At 39.0% G+C, this 22,352-nt stretch overlaps 1 protein-coding gene across 1 annotated transcript in view; it reads left to right on the plus strand.

Moving 5' to 3' along the window:
• Positions 1 to 376: 376 nt before the first annotated feature.
• SRGAP3 (SLIT-ROBO Rho GTPase activating protein 3) overlaps positions 377 to 22,352 on the plus strand; it is a 215,084-nt gene continuing 193,108 nt past the window's right edge. The window contains exon 1 of the mRNA XM_032211842.1: positions 377 to 1,212. Coding sequence (XP_032067733.1) covers positions 1,146 to 1,212 — 67 coding nt within the window. The 5' untranslated portion in view covers positions 377 to 1,145. The remainder of the gene's footprint in view (positions 1,213 to 22,352) is intronic.

Consider the following 22,352-nt stretch of genomic DNA (forward strand, 5'->3'; position numbering starts at 1 on the left):
TAAGCCCCCCTTTCCCCTCAAAACTTCACTCGAGGTCGCCAGGTTACAAGACTGTTCGAGAGTGAATGGCGATTTGAAGGAGAAAGAGACACCTCCCCCCGCCCGACATCCCCTCCCCATTCTGGCCTTTTCCCTCGGACGCCCCGTCTCCCTCGACTTGCAAAGCGGAAAACCGGCTCGCGGTTCAACCCGAAGCCCAAGCCCAGAGGCTTCCGCAGAGCTTTCCCTTCCGCCCCGTCTCGCCCTTGCGCGCACGCCGCCTCGGCCGAACCCCGTTGCCCCGCTCCTCCTCCCTCGCAGCGACTTCCAAGGCCCCTGTAGCCCACAATGTGTCAGTGGTTGCAAAAGAGGGGAGGCGGGCCTTTTGCTCGGTGAGTGACGCGGGGCCAACTTCATTCAAGCCTGCCCGTCAGAAGGAGGCAGCTCTCCCGCGCGCGAGAAGCCCCGCTGAAACCCTCAGCCGCTGCCCGGCTAAGTTCGCTGGGAGAGGAAGATCGGCGCAACGCACGAGCTCTTCTTTGCGGCTCCCCGAGCTTCTCCTCCGCGCCTCCTCAGCCGCGGCTTTATACTACCTACACGCTAAACGGAGGAGGAGCCTGAGTTTCCCCTTCGCTTCCTCCACTTCTCCTTGCAAGCCTTTTTTCCGCGGAGGAGCTTCCGGCGCTCGTCTTTATTTATCGATTTATTTATCGGCGTCTTTTTTTTTCCTAGACAAACCTCTCCCCCTCCACCACCACTTCCTCGTCGAAGCCTGCTTGGGTGCAGGTGACACACCCTCCTCGCTCCTCCCCTCCATTCACCCCGCTTCTCGGCGGCGGCGGCGGCGGCTCCCGAGCGTTCCCAGCAGGTTCTCCCTGCCTTGCCTCCGAGCTGGCCCGAAGGCAAATGCCGGGGAATCGGCTGGCCGACGGAGAGGGGAGAAGCTGCCCTTCTTCTCTTTGCTGAGAGTCTCTCTCGCTCTCTCCTCCGGAGCAGATCGGGCTCGGGGAGGGGAGGAGGAGGAAAAAGGAGGGCGAGCGGCAGGAGTGCGCTTGTGGGGGACTCGAAGGCAAGAACAGCGGGCGAGGGCGCCGAAGGAGGAGGAGGAGGAAACGAAAATCCGGCTCGCCCGCGCGGACTGAGCAGGGCAGCGCTGTCCCCCAAAGATGTCATCGCAAGCAAAGTTCAAGAAAGACAAAGAGATTATCGCGGAATATGAAACTCAAGTGAAAGGTGAGCCTGACTCCCCCTTCCCAAGCTTTCTCCCCCTTTCCTCCTCCTCCTCCTCCTCCTCCTCCTCCTCCTCCTCCTCCTCTTTTTCCTCCTTCTCCGACCCCTTCATTGTTCTGTATCTTATTCTGCCTTGGTTCTCGCACTGGGAAGGCACCAGGGACGGAGGAGTGGGGGGAGACTGGGGGTATCAGTTGAGCGGGACTTGCCGAAGCCCAAAGGTCGGGCGGTGTGTCGCGAGGAAGTGGTGGGGGGGGGGGCAGGGTTGTAAAAGCTGCATTGCCAGTTGTGTGAATGGTGGATCGGGGAGGTGGGGGAGCCCTCTCGGGTCGTGAGCTCTTCTCGACGGCCAGGGCTCTCTCTCTCCCTCTCTCTCTCGCCTTCTCGATGCTTGGTTCGCGAAAAGAAAAGCCTGGTGCCGTCCTTTTGATGGAAGCCCCGTTTCAGGGCAGGCGTGGTGATGGTGGTGGTGGGGTGGGGGCAGCCATCTGTGATGCGTACACCATAGATACGCCTGGAGGCTCGCTTTGCATCGAGCCTCTGCCGGAGACGTAGGCGTGAGACTTGTATCTCCCTCTAGGGAGGCTGCTTGCAGAAAGCGGTCAATGCCTATGTGCCGAAGAGATTGGGAACTGTCAGCATTTTAAAGATTCCCTTCTTAAAATCCGTGGCCTTTCCTTCCCCGATTTGGGATCTTGCTACAGCTCTCAAGTCATACAACACTGGGAATGGAAGTGCTCCCGTAACAGATTTGAAGGGAGTGTTCTCTGCTACAGGGCATAAAGAGAAGGGTGTATGTTGGGGAAACTAGTCTATCTGGCTGCATTCTGATTTTCAGTACTCACAGATACCTTCTTGAACTAAAGCTTGACTTAAATAGGTTGGCTATAACCTATCATAAGCTACATTTTCCCCCCTTTCCCTGTTATGCAACACTCTTAACACAGTAGACAACCCACAAGATACACTGTTTTCTTGGTTTGGCTTCACTTTTTGTTTTTGTTGTAAGATACTATTTAAAAAGAAATACTCCCCAGCCTCTCCATAGTTGAGACCCATTAGTAGCTTAAATGTAATCATGGTGCTGAATCTACACCTTGCCCTTGAGTGTTTGCTGTAGAACTAGTGCCGTAAAAGTGCTGCTTTCCTAATTCACAGATTTTTTTGCTGGAGTAATTTTGAAAGAACAGAGGGGGGTTTAGTTTTGCATGCACTATTTATTAGGCTGTTTGGAATGGGCAGTGCTTATGCAAAAGAGATTTCCAGATGGAGATGGGAGTGCGTTGGTTTGCAAAGTGATCTCACAACATTGTTCAGAGTCCATAATACATGAACCTTAGACATACCACCTGGAAAGATTGCTGCTAATCTCAAGGTCTAAGTCACATCTGAACTTCAGCTCTTTTGCAAAAATCCCTTATCTTGTACTAGAGTGTCTTTCTCCAAGCTGGGAAGTTCTGGGTGGTAATTCATATTGAATATTTCAGCCCACACGGATAGGGAATTATTGGAATCAGAATCCCAATTCTTTTGGTTACAAACTAGGTTTTGATATACATTTCTGACTCTCTAATGAATGTAATTCTACATTACTTCCCTGACACACCAGAAGATAATTCTGGATCTATTGTTGTGCCTTTTGATTTAAGTAGAGGTGAGATATGGACTGATATATTTCCAAAAGCTAATAACTCATACTATCATTCATAATTGTTCCTAGATATCCTGTAGTAGTTCCTTCAGGAAATTTCTTAATCTGCTCTCAATGCCAAACAGGTCTAGTGCTGCTTTATAGCAAGTTACTCTGTGCCTTGCAATGAGCTTTCCACAAATGTGTTTATATATTCCTCTCTTCTGTGGTCTTTTTTAACTTGTAGTTGTATATTTAATTCTGAGAAGAAAGACATATTGAATTTCTAGTGTATTAGCAGAACACAACTTGAAATTCCACCTGACATTATTCAACCATTGAATAAAACTGTAGAATTTAGGTTCAGTTGGTATCAGTATTAAGTTCTCCTCAGCATATTTTAGGTGCTTTCAATGAATCAGGTTGCAACTTGAATTAGTAAAGTAGTAAGTGCCAGATTGAGGAAAAGGACTTCTGGCCTCTGTTTTGTGTTCTGCATTTTTAGTGACTGGATGCCATAACAGATCGTTCTGCATCACATATCATCTGATTGTGCATAATTTGGGCATTTTTCATATCACAGTGCTTTACAATTGAGTAACCTAATGTAGCTTCTTTCCTTATTGATCTTTATCAGAGAGGAAGAATTCAAAAGTACTTTTTTCTTGCTGTAAGTAATAATCCTAAAATATTTTAGCAGGACAATGTGGGTATGAATGTACCCTTATTTCTGAGCAACTTTAGCAGATGTTCATTTTCCTTTATTTATGATAGTTGTTCATGTTGTGAGAAATGTGAATGGAATTTAAAAAGAAAAATATTTAAATTGGAGTTATTGAAACAATTGAGCCCAAATTTTATTAGGAAAGACAATTACGCTTCTTTCACAAATTGATTCATCCTCTTCTTATCTGTGATCTGTAGTAATGGGATCTTGTTGGAAGAGCAGTTAAAAGCAAGATGGGATTTATACAGTGGCTGTAAGTCATGGTTTATAAGCCATAATAGTTGGCTTCACAGTCTGCATTTAATCAAAGTCAAAAAACTGCATGGTTTTTAGAAGAGTACCAAAGAGGATTATTCTAATAGATGATTTTGAATATATATCAAGAACTTATTTTAACAGTTATTAGTTATGTTTATTGTGGATTGTTTTTTAACTGTTTATTGTACATTATAGAATTGGCTGTATGCAATTAAAGTATACAATATAAGTAATTATGGGTTAGCCTAATGTGAAAACTCATTAAAAATGTGAAGACCTTAAATTATGCCACAAATTGTAGGCAGTTAAGATACATGATTTACATCTCCAATATAACACCTAGATTGTTGTGTATGTTTAAATATCTGCAATAAATCATTCATTCATGTTGACCACTCAACATGTAACTTCTCTCCATTTGTTCTCCAGACAACGGATAGACAGCAGCTGTTGGTTCATTGTATTTGGGTTGCTTTCTCAGTTGACAAGAAAGAATGAGAAACAAATTGGCTTGTACTATCCTTGGCTGTCTCCAGATAAGGGATTTAATTTGCATTATGCACTTATCATTTCAGAATGGTAACAGTGTTTTCACACAATAGCTTGGCTCTTATATAGTTTTAAGCCAAGCCTTCCCATCCTTCCGAGGTTGGTAAAATGAGGACCCAGATTGTTGGGGGCAATATTGCTGACTCTGTAAACCACTTAGAGAGCAACTGTAAAGCACTGTGAAGTGGTATATAAGTCTAAGTGCTATTGCTATTTACAACAGGGAAGAGAACTATAAAAGCATATAAAAGCCCTTATCCAATAATACACTAGATTATCAAGATTTAAGATGTTGAGACTCCCAAAAAAGTGACTTCATCTGATTAACAGGGGATCTGTGAATACTTTTGCCTTCTTCCCATCAACTCTACTTATAGATTTAAGAAGGAAGAACCTTGTTGTTGTTAGTTGCAAAGTCCTGTCCAACCCATCACGACCCAATGGACAATGTTCCTCCAGGCCTTCCTGTCCTCTACCACCCCCCTGAGTCCATTAAAGCTCACGGCTACTGCTTCAGTGACTCCATCCAACCACCTCATTCTCTGTTGTCCCCTTCTTCTTCTGCCCTCAGACTTCCCCCGCATTAGGCTCTTCTCCAGTGAGTAAACGATGGCTTCCAGGTCTGACGCCTTCCTTCTCATTAGTTGGCCAAAGTATTTGAGTTTCATCTTCAGGATCTGGCTTCTAAAGAGCAGTCAGAATTGATCTCCTCTAGGACTTACCTGTTGATCACCTTGAAGTCTAAGGGATTCACAGGAGTCTTTTTCCAGCACCATAGTTCAAAGGCTTTAATTATTTGGTGCTTTGGCCATTATGGCCAACTTTCACAGCCATACATTGCAACTGGGAAAACTATAGCCTTGACTATACGCACTTTTGTTGGCAGAACCTAGAAACGTTCTTTATGCCATAGAAAATGACAATTTGGATAGTAGTTTTTAGAATGATGTAATACAATCATTCCCTATGATAAGGGTAAGAGATCTAGACCCATTGTGGATTGTAAAAATGGCTAGGTTGAGTTAGGTGGCTATAGAAATAAACAAACCAGGTGTGATGGTCTCAGTAGTTATTGGGATACTGGGGTCCCATATCAAAAAATCTTGGACAGCACTATTAATCTGAGCATTGAGAAAATTTCTACATCAGTTGCCACATTGCTTGAATCTATATACATTATGACATTCTAGGGATACAGGAATAACAAGGTTACAAGGCTAGCTTGGAGGTCTTCTAGTCCAAAGCCCTGCTTACAACAGAAGAATCTGTACCATTTTAGACAATGGTGAACAGGATGCATATGAAAATCAACACCAGCTAAAGCAGGGGTCCCTCCCCAACCTTTGCTTGCTGGCTACTCACCCAACACCGTCCCCTCTTTGCCCCCTACCCACCTAGAAAGCCAGAAACCTTTGGGAACTCTGAACTAAAGAATGGGGCAGCTGCGACTTGCATTGTTGTGAAAGATAATAATGTCTCATTCGTTCTCATTTATATATCTACCCATCCTACAATCAAGTGACTCTATATAATATACAATAATAATAATAATAATAATAATAATAATAATAATGGCAGAAAACACTCTATAATTAAGACAAGGCTTAGTTCATGCTTAATATAAAAACAAATATTTATGATGGAATGTGTGGGGGACCTTGGGGACAAGAGAAAGAGATGCTCTTTAGGAAACAATCAGCCAAGATAGACAGGAGCCCCCTGATCATCAGAGAATTTTTTTTTTAGGAAGGACCCACCTTTGGATGTTATAGGCAGGGGTTCAACCTTGCTACACATAGATTAAATGAGATGATCAAATGCTTTCCTGTGACTTTGAGATAATAAAAAAGTTAATTAGTTTTCAGTGCTCATAAGCTCAATACTTTTTTTTCTTAAAAGGTGAAACTAAATATCAGGAAGTGGGGAACAATTAAAGTAATAGTTACGTAATGTTTTCTGCCCTGTGGAGTTACAAACCTTTGCCCCAAAATTATAGTGCACTATAATTCCATATGGGAACACTTGTGCAGGGAAGCTGTAATTTAAGAGCCAAGGTGGCGCAGTGGTTAAATGCAGCACTGCAGGCTACTGCTAGCATCAGCAGGTCAGCGGTCAAAATCTCACCCGGCTCAGGGTTGGACTCAGCCTTCCATCCTTCCGAGGTGGGTAAAATGGAGGACCCAGATTGTTGGGGGCAATATGTGACTCTCTGTAAACGCTTAGAGAGGCCTGAAAGGCTATGAAGCGGTATATAAGTCTACTGCTATTGCTATGGCTAATTGTTTTTTTGAAAGGGCATATTTGTTCTTATTCATTTATTCCTGGCATACAAGTAATCAGGTTCTGTAGTGTGGATTCACCCAAACTTATAAACAAATGATACTCTAATACAAATCAATTGTACAATCAAATATAGTTCTTTTCAGAAGGCAGTTGTTTAGTTCAAATGGAGGTAAGGATTGGCAGCGGAAGTCAAAGTTCAAACGTCGACTCATGTGAAAATACAGCCATCTTCTAAACCAGGAAGATCAATTTTGTCTTGGTGCCAAAATGGTATCTGAGTTTCTGGGTGTCAGGCACAAAGGATCAAGGGCTATACGTTAAGATTTACTTCCAAGCCTATACACAAGGCTTATTCAACTAACAGTCAGCAATAGATTAGCGAGTAGGGGCTCTAGACTTGGATTGCTTGTGGCAACATATTGACACTAAGTGATGATGCACTTAACTCCACCCTCACCCAGCTCTGTCTGCTATCTCTTACGCTGGGTTCATATTTGTGCTACTAAGTGATTTGTTCTAATCAGGGGTCGACTCACATAATACCTCAGATATTAAGTCTTATTGTGTATAATAACATTATATAACAAATAATGATAGTTTAGGGATTGCCTTGTTTAGCAACCATTTGCAATTACAATAGTGATGAAAAAGTGATTTTAAGGCCAATCTTTGCATTCAATACCTTTTTAAGTCTGTAAAGCAAAGGAAAACTGAAGATTATAAACCCAAAGGAAGAAGTGAGATTCATATGTTCTGTGGCTTACATACGCTGACTCTGTAAACCACTTAGAGAGGCTGAAAGCCCTATGAAGCGGTATATAAGTCTAACTGCTATTGATTTCCCCCCTTCCCTTTTTGATTGTTAGCTGCCCCAAGTCTCTCGGAATAGAATAGAAGAGCCGAGGTGGCGCAGTGGTTAAATGCAGCACTGCAGGCTACTGCTAGATCAGCAGTTCAGCGGTTCAAATCTCACCGGCTCAGGGTTGACTCAGCCTTCCATCCTTCTGAGGTGGGTAAAATGAGGACCCAGATTGTTGGGGGCAATATGCTGACTCTCTGTAAACCGCTTAGAGAGGGCTGAAAGCCCTATGAAGCGGTATATAAGTCTACTGCTATTGCTATTGCTATTGCTATAATAGGGCGGCATACAAACCGAATAAATCAATCAAAATAAATCAATCAACATATTACACAGAGGCATCAGAGATGCATAGAACAGGCATTCCTTCTTATATCTTGGTTCATGTGGGAATGAAAATTGGAATCAAAACTAATAATCGGTTTCAAATCCCTGTATATGCTGAATGGAAATTACAATCAGTCCAGACTCTGTGGAACGTGAAATGGCTCATTTGTTCCCATTTACTATTTTGGTTTAGCCTGTTTCATGTCAAATTCATGCAGAAATAATGAAAATTCAAAAAGGTTCACCAACTTTTAAGTGCCAGTATGCATATTGTTTCTACTGCTATGAAACAAAGATATTTTATGATCTCAGGGTCAAATCAGAGGGCTTTACAATGTGCCCTGTAGGATGCATAAGAGGCATCATAGCAGTCTAGTTTATGGTGAAAGTCTTGGAGGCATTTAACTGTGACAAATATGGTGATAATCAACAGCTTTCTGACCTATTTGTGTTGGGATCATACATGAAGCTAAATAATGTTGTACAATAACCATTAGATGCTATGAAGATAATCCTTGACTTACAACCACAATTGGGGCCAGAGGTTTGGTTGCTAAGCGACAAAACACTGCTTTACAGTAGTGGAGCTAGGGCTGGCTTTGTGGACTAAGAAAGGGACAAAAGGCCCAGAAACATGGCAGAAAGAGGTGATTTGGTGCACTCTGTCCTTTTAAAACTGCTTTGGGCTCACCCTCCCATTTTTTTTTACTGTGTGAAGCCAATTCAATATGGCGGGTCATGCCTCATCATCAGTGGACCGGAAGAAGATTGCAAAGGCGAGCGAGGGTGTCTTAGTGCAGGCCGGCAAGGGCCAAAAGGTCATAGGTGTGGGTGGAGACAGGAGGGTGAGGGGAACTTCAGGTCCCCTGCAATTGTAAGTACTGCCCATCATCTGAATTTTGATCCCATGACCACAAGAATGCTGCAATGGCCTTAACGTCTGCCATTGATCATAAATCTCTTTTTTCAGCATTGTTATAATTTGAATGGTCATTGAATGCGTCATTGTAAGTCAAGGACTGCCTGTCCTGAAAAATACTGTCCCCAAACCTAAAGAGGCCCAGATGAGATCCTAAATGTTAAAAGGGACAGGTGTGGAACATCCTTTCTGAAGGATTTAATGGAAGTCTTTTTCCAACAAAATAAAACAGCGATAAACCAAAGTATAGTACTGAATGTGAACTGAAGAAGCTAATCTTTAATTTATATGAGGCCTGTACTGACTTGAGATTTAGTCATGGGCTGTGCAACTGAGTGACTGCAAGTTGTCTCAATATTAATAGATGAGATAGGAACAATGTAATTGAGAGCAAATTAGTCTTTTTGTATTGCATAATTCATTTCTCTGGTTTATAAATCTTAAGAGAAATTGTTAATTTAACCCCTTTACTGTAGGAATAATTTTGATTTTACATATCCATTTAAGAGGATGCAGCTGTTTTTGATAAGCAGTGAATTTTGTATATATAATAAGGATTCCAGCATTTTATTTTCTTTTGTATCCCAAGAAAGGGTACAAATGTTTAAGGATATGTCAATAGGTATGTATATATTACTGTTTCCTTTTCAAATCTGGTTCATTGCACAGCCTAGGTACATATGAAAATGAGCGAGGGAGGTGGATTGGAGAAATGAGTTGGCTACCTAACTAGTCCATTATTATTGTAATTCGCTTGGTTGGCTCTGATCTCTAGAAGTCTAACTTGATTTCTGAAAATTATATGTTCCTTCCCATGTGCAATTCTAATTCACTACTTCCAGGTAATTACACAATGTACATAGAAGATAAAGCAAAAGATATTAAACATATACTTTTTGCATCATTAAGGTTGATAGCGTGATTGACAAAAGAAAATCAGCATGCATTGTACTTTGACTGCGTTCATTTAGAAAAATTAAAAATCAGGTTTCAGTAGAGAAAAATCAAGTACTTCTGATCCATTTGCCATGGTTGCTAATGCATACAGTGGTTTGCTTGATTTTGGCTTAATATTTAACCCAGGCATTGTAATTTGTAAATTAAGATTTATGGCTTAATATGCACTGTGAACCCACTCGGCTGTCTTAAACATTGAACTAGGGCTCAACATGGCATATATCTTATGTGGTTTGAACATAACTTGTGATTTTTAACCAAATCTGCAAACGACTTTCACTGCAAAAATCTTTGAAATGATTGTTGAATGAAGCAGAAGCCATGTCTGGCACCTGAGTAAGTCATGCTTGTTTATCATTACTAGAAATTGTGGTAACGGCAAACCGCCTGTGCTGTACTCCTAAGCACATCAGTAATCCATTTATCTCACCCTTGTACTGTATATCTGAGTCCTGACTTTCCAGGATCTTTGGCAGAGGATTATACTAGCATGAGATTTTCTGAGTGTCTGGGGCATGAATCACAGTGTATTTTTTTATGAGCAAATCTTGTCATGGGTTGCAGAACTGAGTTGCTGCTGCGAGCTGGCTGAATATTAATGGGTGAAAATGGGAACAATGTGATTGGGAGCAAGTTAATCTTTTTGTATTGCATTGCTCTGATTTATAAGTCTTACATTGTTAATTTAATGCCTTTAGAATGGTGTAGGGATATTCTTTTACCCAATCCGTTTAACAGGATATTGACAGGTTTTTTTGGTAAGCAAAAGTGTTGTTTAACTCTAACAAATTATAGAAATAATGTGGGATATAACCTAATAATAAAATAATTTATAATAAGAAATGATAACAATTAATTTGGGTTTGCTGAAATACCATCCCAAGGAAACATAAACTGAGACCTGAAAGAGACACCTATAATAATAGAAAAGAAGGCGAGAGAGGAGGAGAGAATGAAAGGAAGATGGGGGAAAGAAGAAAGAGGTAAGGAGAGAAGGCTGGAAGGGAGAGGGTAGGTAGGGGAAGCGGAAGAGTAGGAGTAGGAGAAAGGTAAGGGAAGAAGGAAGGGAAAGGAGAGGAGGAAGGAGGAAAGTAGAAAAGGCAGGGAGGGAGAAAAGAAAGGGAAAACAAGGTGGTGTTACAAGAGGAGGAAGGGATGGTAAACAAAGCAACCCAAACTGTATATGTATATTATAATCTATAAAATGGAATAACAAATGTATAAAAATGATAAATGTAAAGAAGTAAAATAATTATGTGAATGTATACTTAAAATGGTATGTAAGAGAATAAAAAAAAAAATTTTCGGGAAAATAAAATAAAATAATCTACACTCCAACCAGTTGTGCTTTGGCAGGAGTTTGAATTTTATAAACAATAATCCAGTAGCTGTTCAGTAGTTTTGTACTGATACCTTGAAGTGTGATGTGTGAAGAAGTTCATTTGATTCTATTGCAAGGGTCCAATGAAAGCATGATTATATCATATGAGCCAATACTGTTAATGTTAAAGTGCCTAAACAGATTTATTTATTCCTTTCTTTTTCCTTCTTTTTTCCACATAATTTGTGCAGAAATGTTTCCCTCTCCATTTTAACTTTAGAACAACTGGTCTGTGAATTGAACTTGAACTGAGAGAGGGACCAGCCCCAAATAAGCCATTGAATTTGATGGCCTTTCCCTAACCTGGCCCCCTTAGACATAAGGAATCGGCACCCCATAATGTAGCGTAGCACATCTGCAGGATATTAATTAGATTGGAGAAAGCTGCTTTAGTACAACTGGAAATATAGAGAAGAAATAGCTCATTTTAAGAGTTTAAAAGGCATAGACATCATACACACCAAACTGAAATGGCAGGGGAATAACTGAAACAGGTTCATGTTATAAAACATTTGAAAAAGCTGATAAAATTTGAGCCAATAAAATGGAGAGTTGGAATCTCCACAGATAGTTGATCTATAAACTCTGAATGGTAACTCAGTGTATCAGTGATGAAGAAACTTCAAAGAAAATTGATTGATGGGTTGAGTGTTTACCAGAATATTCACAGAGAATAAATTCAGGACAGTAATAATTCAGGACAATAATTCAGAATCAGATTTTCCTGCTTTTGTCATAATCAGGATATTGTAGTCCAGGAACTGTTGTTGAATGGAGGGCACAAACACCGATTTGTGCAATCTTTCCCATCTGCTGCTTTTAGATATATCAGGGCCACAATGACCAGACTATGTATTGGAATGTTTGCAATAATAAACCAAGAAATTTGGAAGACAGAGAAGAGGGCTGGTTTGTGTCTAAATAACTCCAAGCATTTGAGCAAAGAAACAGTAAGTTTCTTTCCAATAGCACATAGCTATTAGCCTTGAACATCAATCTTCACATGCAACTCATCAGTCATTACAATGTGTGGAGTGTCCTGCTCTGCAAATCTTGCAGGTGACATGGGTAATGGGCTGGAGGAGGATTAATCTATCTAGTCATGAAAGAGTGAAAATGTTGGCCTGCCTGAGAAATTTAATTATTCTTTGGATCAAGACTATAGTTGCCTTTTTCTCTCCCCACCTTTTTTCTTCTTTTTCAACAAACAAGAATGGACTATTATTCCACTCAACCTTTGTTTAAGGTGCAATCCTGCCTACCCATTTAGCTACAAGCAAATTGCAGGTAGCCTTTAATGGGATTGCCTAATTGTCAGGAAGACCAGACAAAACATTTCAATTTGCCATGCATGAATCATCCTTGTGCAGGACACTGAGTATTATTGGTTGCCAATTACTTTCTGAGTACCATTCATTACTCAATAAATACATAGATAATCACATGATACAGAAGTAAATGTTAAGTATTTTCCAATCTAAGTCCAATGTTAAGAGCAGGAGTAGAGATGCTACACCTTTTAAGGCCCCACTTTTCAAGCACACATCCACTTCACCATCCTAGTTTTTCTCAGATCTCAGTAGTTGACCGATCAGTGATTATGGGAGAGGGAAGGAGACTGTTTTGTGGATTTTTTTGGGGGGGGGATCTCTTTTCCCTTCTTCAGTTTTTTCCCTGTTGCTCAGCTTATTCAGTTCTCTCTCCTTTTTGGTAATTCTGCATGGATTCACCAACTGCAATAGAATCAAGAAACCATTGAGTTGTGGGAAGCAAGCCCAGGTTGAATAAAGGGTGAAGGAATAGAGTATGTTTTATGTATGGATCGATTCTCAGACGTTCTTTTTTTTGGTCAGAATTTGCTCTTCTTTCTGTAGAAATTTTTTAAGCTCAGGATATTTTATCTGATTCTATGTATCAAGAATTACTGATTCTTTGGGTAGGGAGTTGATTGAAAGAATCTATATATATAAGGCAAATACCACTCATCATGAAATCTCCAGAATTGTAAAGCCTACAAACTTGAAATTTGGCATGTATGTTCCCCTTGGCTTCTAGGTGTTTGCTAAGAAAGGATTTTTTGAAATGACCATCAGATTGTTAGCATTTCTTATACAGTAATTAACACCTGATGCTACGGAGTTCTACTCCTTCTCCCCACCTGAAAAGAACTCTGTTCCAACTGCCAGTTGCCTTATATTAACGTGCTCTGATGCGAAGGAGTTAGACATTCTACTCCTCATCCCCAACTGAAAAGAACTCTGTTTCAACTGCCAGTTGTCTCCATTCCGTTACCTCAGTTCAAAATGGCAGATGTTCCACTCGTTCGCTTAGGAGAGATCTGGGGCTCCTTACAGTACTTAATGTCAGTACCTCACCAAGATGTCTACACATTTCACCTATGGAACTGCTTCCGGACTCAAGGCAGTGGGAGCGATATTCCCTTATGTGTTTCAATCACAAACCACTACTGAGCCAATTTCTCCTGCATAGCCCAATCACATGATTTCGTCACAAAGCATGGGTATCTAGCTAGTCATTATATAACCTTGTAAGGAGAAGGCACCTCATTTACAATGAACTGTTGATATAGTTTGTTTGTCAATATTTGAATTAGTCTTTTTTCCAGCAAAGGGACAAGGAAGAAGAAGAAGAGCAATATGATCAAAGTTTGTGTAGCTCTGTTTATAACATTATTTCTAGGATGTCTGTTCTTTCTTTTTCCTTTTTATGGCTATGCTTATCAGTTTTAAGGCTTTGTGGCATTAAAGCATTTTTTAAATTAAGCATAATAAAATCCAATTTAAAAAGTGTAAGATCTTCTTCTAAAGGATGACTTCCTGATGGAATATTTTGTTTTGCTTGTTAGATTTGTATCTCTCAATTTCTATAGAAAATCTTACGCTGCTTTATGAAATTATTTTGCCTTCAAAATCATTTGAGATATGCGAGGAAGGGTTAATTACATTGCCTTTAAAGAATACACATAGTTTTTAAAAAGATACTGCGGTTTGTTTGTGTTTTTTTATATTTCTGGTTTGATTGTTCTTTTATTATATACTTTTTATCATAGTGAAGCTTTCCAGACATCTGTGACATCATGATTGGCTAATACTCTCTTTCCGTGTAGATCTATAGCTTAAGTAATAAAAGTAGCAGCTGGCACTGGAGCTGAATAGCACACTCTTTGTCCTTTTGTATAATTTACATATGAGCAAGAAGTATAATCCTGAATCTTGAGGTACGTTTGCTGAAAGTACTATTATTAAATGATGGTTTTCTCTCTGTTGCTATGTGATTTAAAGACAATATAGTCTACATGAGAATATTTGACAAATAAGTGAAGGACGCTTATTATTTTTTTAAAAAGCAGCACCAACTATGAGTCTGGACCACGGTGCAATTTTTACCATCTGTAATAGAGATTAATTGCTTCCTCTAATGGAAACAAATTAAATCTCATAAGTGTTTCCTCCTAAACTAACAGAACAACTTTTGCATGTCAGTCAGGGGAGTTCAACTGTTAGCAGGTTTTTGGAAATGCTCCCTTTGTATTAATATTTGGGTTAGCGGATGACTAGATAGAAATTAAAATGGTCTAGAAATTGGCTTTTTTTCACTCAGCAGTTGGAAGGCATTGGTTATTACAGCTGGCACTGCAGAGAAGCAACTGAAAATGTGTTTGTTTATATGCAAGACTGAACTCTAGGAGCAAACTGTATGACATTAGTGCATGTTTATTCATTTAAACAATAATAAAGTAATTTATCTAAGCTCAAGAATTATTAGGGTGGAAGAATGATGTATGGATTAAGCCAAGGATGGGTACTCTAGCTAGAGCTTGCAACCATTCTGAAGAGGCTGAAGGCTTTGGTGGCAGACTAATGATAAGTGGATAAAGTTAAAAGTGTTTCAGATTTTCATTGCTGCAAAAGATCTATTCTATTCTGTTCGTTCTGTTCTGTTCTCTTCTGTTCTATTCTATTCTGTCCCACTCATTCCATATACCTTCCTGTTAGGTGCGAAAAGTGTCTAAATAAGGAGTACTTAGACTTATATACCACTTCACAGTGCTTTACAGCCCTCTCTAAGTGGTTTACAAAGACAGCCTATTGCCACCCAACAATCTGGATCTCATTTTATTGACCTTGGAAGGATGGAAGGCTGAGCCTGGTGAGATTCAATCTGGCAAACTGCTGGCAGCTGGTGATCAGCGGAAGTAGCCGCAGTTCTGCACTCTAACCACTGCGCAACTGGGGCTCTTACGTTAACTCAGGTGTAGTCAACCCTTTAAACCTACCACCCCACTTTTGTATCTCTGTTAGTTTAAAAGTTAAACAAAAAAAAAAAATTTTTTTTTTTTTTTTTTTTCTGACCTCCCACCAGTTCCACAGTAATGGTGATTTATAAGCAGGGAAGTAACTTTACTTTATAAAATTTACAAAGCAGTTACAGCAAACCCCCACCGCCCACCATGAAAGCTGGAACGCCCACTAGTGGGCAGTAGGGACCAGTTGACTACCACTGCGTTAACTGATTGTTCATTGGTTTTAGATAAATGTGTTGCATGAACGGAGCTATTGTGGCTTAGAATCAGACTTTATGATTTGTTGCATTTACATGAAGATTAAAAAAAAGTGAAGATTTTTCAGCCTGGTCTCTTCCTAAGACTTCTCCTTGCTTTTTCTGTTGAGAAGGAGGTGGACTTCTGGGAAGAGGAGCATTGGTATCTTCTCAATGAAAGATGTTTCCATATCTTTTCCTGTACCTTTAATTGTAAGGGGAGAAAATGTGTTCTCTGTTTTGAGTAAAGCCAACTTTTCCTAAACCACTTCCCTCCTCTCCTGAGTACAGATATAATTGCTGCTTTTCAGCATGCTATTTAAACTTTCATCATGCATTATTTTAAAAAAATATTCTGGATTTTACTCTGTTCCTGGTTACTGTTCCTTAGTGGAAGGATGTGGTCACATACTGCAGAATGGTCAAAACAAAAATATTTTCTTTACTTTCATCTAGAAAACCAGTTGTTCTTCCTGTTCCTGTTTCATTGGGGTATTCTTTACTTAATAACCAAACAGAACTAGATCCCCTTTTGATCCCAGCCTCCTGTATTTCTTGTTCTCCAGCAGGGTTGGGCTATGAATTTTTCCAAGGGACCACATGAAGATCTGGGACTGCTGTTGTTGCCCTGACAGGGTGTAAAATACCCAGGTCTGTCCTGCAGCCTAGTATTAGAAACATCGTTACTAATAATATTATTACAATATTTACAACAATAACATGGTTACTTTGGGTTTGTTTCTTAGCTCTTTAACCTTTAGATCTTTCTCTTTCTCTTTTCTATGGTTTGAGAGAGAGAGAGAGAGAGAGAGAGAGAGAGAGAGAGAGAGAGAGAGAGAGAGTGCGCATGTGTGTCATAAATATGATCTGAACTGAATATCACTTGAACTGCTAAAGAAAGATTTTGTGTGAATGGGACTTTAGTGTTCTAGGTGAGTGGATTCTAGCCATTACCTGTGCATGGTTTAAGACAGGGGTGTCAAACTTGCAGCATCACATTGTTGTCACATGATGTATCATGACTTTTTTCTCCTTCGCTAAAATGAAGTTGGGTGTGGCCAGTGTGTGATGCATCTGGCATCCCGGCCATGAGTTTACACCCCTGGTGTAAGAGAAGCAAAAGGCCAAAGAGAATGTGGCTAGTTGTGATTTTTTTCTTTACATATGCTACCCAGATAAACTCTTGATTACAAGAAATTCTAGTCTCTGGTAGAGAATTTTCTGCTGAGAAGATTAGTAAAATGACTGGCAAACACATGGGATGAAGCCAGTGTATATGTCCTGAAAAATTGATTGAATTCTATGATTGCCTATTTTTAGAGACTTTGGAGACTGGGGAAGAAAGAACAGTTACACAGTACATATTGGTTAGAGATAGATGGTAAATTTGATTACCTGAATCTGAAATATAACATTAATTTTCGGTAGAGAAATGTTGGTAGTGAAATATGGCACGCTGTTCTAGTAGATGCCTACTTCTAAAAAAAACAATTCTTCTGCATTCTTAAAAATAGTGGAACATTTATTCACATGCCTTGCTAAACGTTTTCTTAACTGAATTTGTTTTTTGCAAATTTATTTAAGAATGAGGTTAAAAAAAGGATATCTGATTTTGATACCTAAAATAAAGGGAGGTTAGTTCAAACTGCTAGTATTTTTTCTTTTGGTTTCTTGATTGTGTCCATGGTCTATTTAAGTCAAACCTTCCTGTAATGAAGGATTAGTCTTTAGATAGCTTAGCATTAGAAACACTTACAGGGAAGATACAAATCTTGTTAATGCCTTGTATATATGTGCATATTTGGAGGATATAGAGCCTGAGAAAATCAGAGTAGAAATCTTTCAGGTGTAAAATTAGTAATAATTAAACTGCAACAATCTTTTAAGGCAGTGGTTCTCAACTTGTGGTCCATGGATCCTTGGAGAACTGCAATGTTGTCACAGGAGGTCCACAAAGCCTTGAAGAAATGTTATGTTTTAAATTTTGAGTTAAGTCTTGAGGGTCTGTGGCCACAAAAGGTATTTAAAGAGGCTCTGTGGTAAAGAAAAGGTTGAGAATCATTACTTTAAGGGATCATTGCATCACACAATAAGAGCAAAGAAGTTGACTTAGGTATTTCTCTGTTATCAAAATGTATTGAGTATTTAATTACATTTTTGCTTTGCTTATGTGCTATTTAGTCTTTTTTAATCTTGTAAATAAAGTTTCAATCAAAGGGCATTTTAAAGGTTCCACCACAAAACCGCGTAGACTAAAGCGCGTGTGACTAAAGCGCGGTGACAAAACCGCACCGTCAAAACCGCGCAACAACAGCACGCCGACAACAGCGCGCCAACAACAGCGCGCCGACAGAAGCGCGCTGTAACATAACCCTAAAAATAACCCTAAACCTAACCCTAAACCTAACGCTAAACCTACCCTAAACCTACCCTAAACCTAACCCTAAACCTAACCCTAAACCTTACCTTAAGTTAAATCGCGCTTCTGTCGGCGTGCTGTTGTCGGCACGCTGTTGTGGGCACGCTTTTGACATCGCGGTTTTAGCGCTGCGGTGTTGTCGGCGCGCTTTTGACGTTCGCGGTTATGTCGTGCCACGCATTTTAAAATCCTACTGCTTTTGTTATATCAAGGTAAACTAATGAACAGAACTTGAAGATTGAAGCTTAGTGCACCATATAAAGTGCTGGCTCTTACGATTAAAAAACTTTGCAAGTCAAGGTGAAATAGTCTCTTTTGCTTTGAAGAGTATCTGAATTGTGAAGGATTAAGTACTGACAACTTTGATCTTGTCTTTAAAGCAAGTATAGTTGCGCACATAATAAATGGATGGGAGATTGGCTTTGTAATTTTGGAAGATGGTTAGCTGGTCAGTGAAATAAAATCATACTGGCACTCTTCATAAGAATAGGATACATAGTTTTTTTTTAAATGGTCGCTACCTTTTTGTAGAGACATCATTTATGAAGGGTGTTGTAGACAGCAAAAACCAGGTCTTCTATCATTAGAAGCATGGTGCATATTGTATCTAGTTCATATAGGTCACAAATGGCATGATAAGGGTGAACAGCTCAGATAACTAAAATAACTCTTATTTATTATTTAAATTTATTATAGCTGCTCAACTCTGATTTCCTAGAGGTATGCATGAAATGGGAGGCATTCTTCTTTATTTTCATCTTGGAACAGAGCAACTGCGTTTGCAATAACTCGTGTGAACATTTTTATTTGCTATCTTCTGTTGTAACAAAACTTTTTTTATTCTGACTTTCTTGTGTGTTTGAATACCTCTGTTTCACTTTGTTTCCAGGTCAGAATGTACACAAAAAAAAATGGCCTGTTTGAGACTAAAACTTTATGTTTCAAATTTGCTTTGTATGACTGTGATTATAAAAACGTCCATGCTTGGTTCCAGGGCTGGAACAAAACAGTGTGTTTGTTTCCGACCTCAGAACAAATTACTGGAACATTTTGCTTCAAGATCAGAATATTTGAAAAGCTCTTCTGAGCTGAAAACGTTTTAGATATCTCTTTTCAAGTTAGTTTTTCCCCTTCAGTTGGCTGGAGCTGCATTGATTGCCAGTTAGCCTCCAGGTGCAATTCTGACTACTGGTTAACACTTTTAAAAACCCTAGCTGGCCTAGGGCCTGGAGGTATCTCAGATCGCTTTCTGAGAGTTGAATTTATCCACCCACTGAAATCTGGTAGAGAGGGCTTGCTCTCTCATCAAAGAGAATTTCTGGTTCATTTTGAGCAATTTTCTGGATTATATTTAGGTCCCTATATTTAAATGGAATAATGATGTCCAGTTTTAAGATTCAGGTTATCTTTTTATGTTCTTTAGTAATGTTTATTATTTCACTTATTTATTATTGCACTTATTATTGCACAACAACTCTAATCCAATTAGAAAACTGTTGCTATTCAGTATTATAAAATAACATAATGTATATAATGCTTTTTATTATCTATAACCACTGCTCATCAATAATTGCATATTTCTAAATTTTAATAAAACTGACTAGGCAGTCCCTATGTATTTTTGAATAGAATGTAAAGGCATCCATAATAATCCATATTTTTTTATTGTGTCTTATTTCATGAAAAAATGGGTTGCCAATGAGAATAATAACCACCATTGTACCCACATATGTTGGTTCTGATTATGCAAACCTGGCCTTGAATATGCCAACTTAAACCCTATAAGGTGCTTCTTTTTAAAGAGCACATAGCCCTATTATTATGTTACTGCTTGGAAAGAGTGTGTGAGAACTGTCTATCTATGGCACCTTTGTAGAATACTGGAACTTTATCTGGTCTCTCGGGAAAGGCAATCAGAGATGCTTGAAATTAAGGGCTAGAGGAATATTGCATACAACTTTAATGTAATTTTCTCCATGAGTATGTCAGTATATTTCAAGTAATTCCTAGTTGAAGGGAGGAAGGAATAGTACTTGGGATTGTCAGGTGGCCTCTAGAGAAACATTCTAGCTTGCATAGAAAAGGATAAATATGCATCGGGCTAAACTAGATCCAGGATATCCTTGAACATCCTGGACAAAATGTACCAAACTACTGTCATCACAATTAGGGAATATTGAATATGGGCACAAGTACATCTGAAGGTGATAATTAGTCTATACAAACTTTATATTAGTAAAAAACTTTAAGTAACTGCTTTGTTTGACATGGGGCATTAATCCATGATTAGCAGTGAAGATAAATTCTATGGGCTCATTTAATGAAAATCATGGTTTAAGTAAGGTTGTGACTAGGGAATAACAGGGAAGGAGGGAATAGTTCTGAATGGAAGAGATTTGATCTGATACAGTTAATGAATCCATGCAGGAAAATGAAGTTATGGGTTTAGTTATGAATGCAAAGGTTGCTTATGAGATATAAACTGAGAATATTTTATTCATTTATCCAGTATTTAAGGTTGCCCGCTCACCAACAGCTGTGAATTCATGCATATTGTGGAACAGGAATGAATAAAGAAGCATGATTGATTGGATCGTTGACTGAAAGATAAGACATGAAAGATAAATGAGAGGTTCTGAATCGGGATACATGATTAGTGGAATCCATTAGTGGAATGGATTTTTGAACTAAACAAACATTGAAGAAATATAAAAGTGAAAGCAGAATTACTACAGAAGCTTAAATTAATTTTCTACCACAATCAGTGGAAAATGGCCTTAAGAAAAGAGGATATCAAATCTGCTTCAAATGTGAAATAATTGTGAATTATGAGTGCAACAGAAAAACCATAGAACCATGCTTTTGGAAGTATGAAACGGAATGCTTGCTGGAACAATGATGTGAAAGAGACTGTGGGTGAGGAACCATAAATAACAGAGTATGATTGCTCCAGAAAATGAGTTATTTGCACAATATTTAGAGAAAACAAGGTATTGCAGACAAGAAATGATCAAATGAAGCAAAAGGCCTTATTCACTTTTGGAACTGAAAATTGTGGAAGTATATTAAAAGGATTACACAAGAAACCTGCAGTAGAGGAAGTGGAGCTAAAAAGTGATGAAGTGATTGGTAATGAAATGAAGTGAGGCAATGTCGGAAGGAATATTTAGAGAAATGTGTGAGAATAACAGTGATAGTGTCAAACAGGGACATTGAAAGGAATGCTATGTAAAGAGCTAAAAATATTTCTCTCTTAATCAGGAGATACAGTTTCCTTCTGTTTTTAGTAATGACCAGATGCAGAATCAAATTGTTTACTTTTGATAGCGTGAAATCTAATTTCATAGTCAGCTGAGGGCCCAAATGATTTACAGCATGTAAGAGATTGTATTATGCAACAAGGAGTATTGATTTGAAAATTAATAAATCAAAGGTTAAGGCAGTTGGGTTGGACAATAAAAATAGAGCGAAATATTCTAAATTATGCACAACTTGCAAAAAACTAGGAAGGGGATAAATTGTGTATTGGTAGAGTGATTAATAAACATGAGAAAATAAATGGAGCAATTTTAGATGTACAAGTATTTGTTGCAAAGGTAAAGTCTATTGCATATGTGGTCTGTTGCAAGAAATGAATGTTTGTGAAAAGGAGCAAAAATGTCTCTGTATATGAACAGCCTTCTGCCCACTTCATTTTATGGAAAGAGGATTAGGTATGTCTGGAGACACCTAAAAAGAACTACCAAAGAGAAAACCACACCACCAAAACTAAGTAGTACTAAATCATGTAGATTGAATACAAAAGTGAGTGAATGAAATTAATGGGCTGAGGTGGTTTAGACATATAAAGACAATGAATGATGACTGAAGTGCAAAAACCAGAAGATGAACGAAGAGTGAATGGGTTAAGAGGAAGGGGAAGCAAAAGTCATGGTTGGATGGAGAGGATGAAAAGAGAGAGGAGATATTTTGAAAAACAAAAGGCAGTATAGGAGACGGTATATGGATGCTTGGGAAGCAAAGATATTTTGCAAGGATGGAAAGATATGGCATCATTTTGTGATGACAAACTAGATTTAATTATATATATTTTTTCTTCTCTTTTCTGCACATTGCATAATGTTGCTCATTCTGAAAGAGAACAACACAGTGTTGTGTATCCACATATACTAAGCTAGACTTCATTAAATTGTCTTACTGATGTTTATCTTAGAACAGGGTCTTCCTGTGAGTTGAATCACAAAAGAATCCATGTTTGTTTCCTCTAAGCTATC

This window comes from Thamnophis elegans, chromosome 2, assembly GCF_009769535.1.
Source record: "Thamnophis elegans isolate rThaEle1 chromosome 2, rThaEle1.pri, whole genome shotgun sequence".
In the NCBI taxonomy this organism is placed as follows: Eukaryota; Metazoa; Chordata; class Lepidosauria; order Squamata; family Colubridae; genus Thamnophis; species Thamnophis elegans.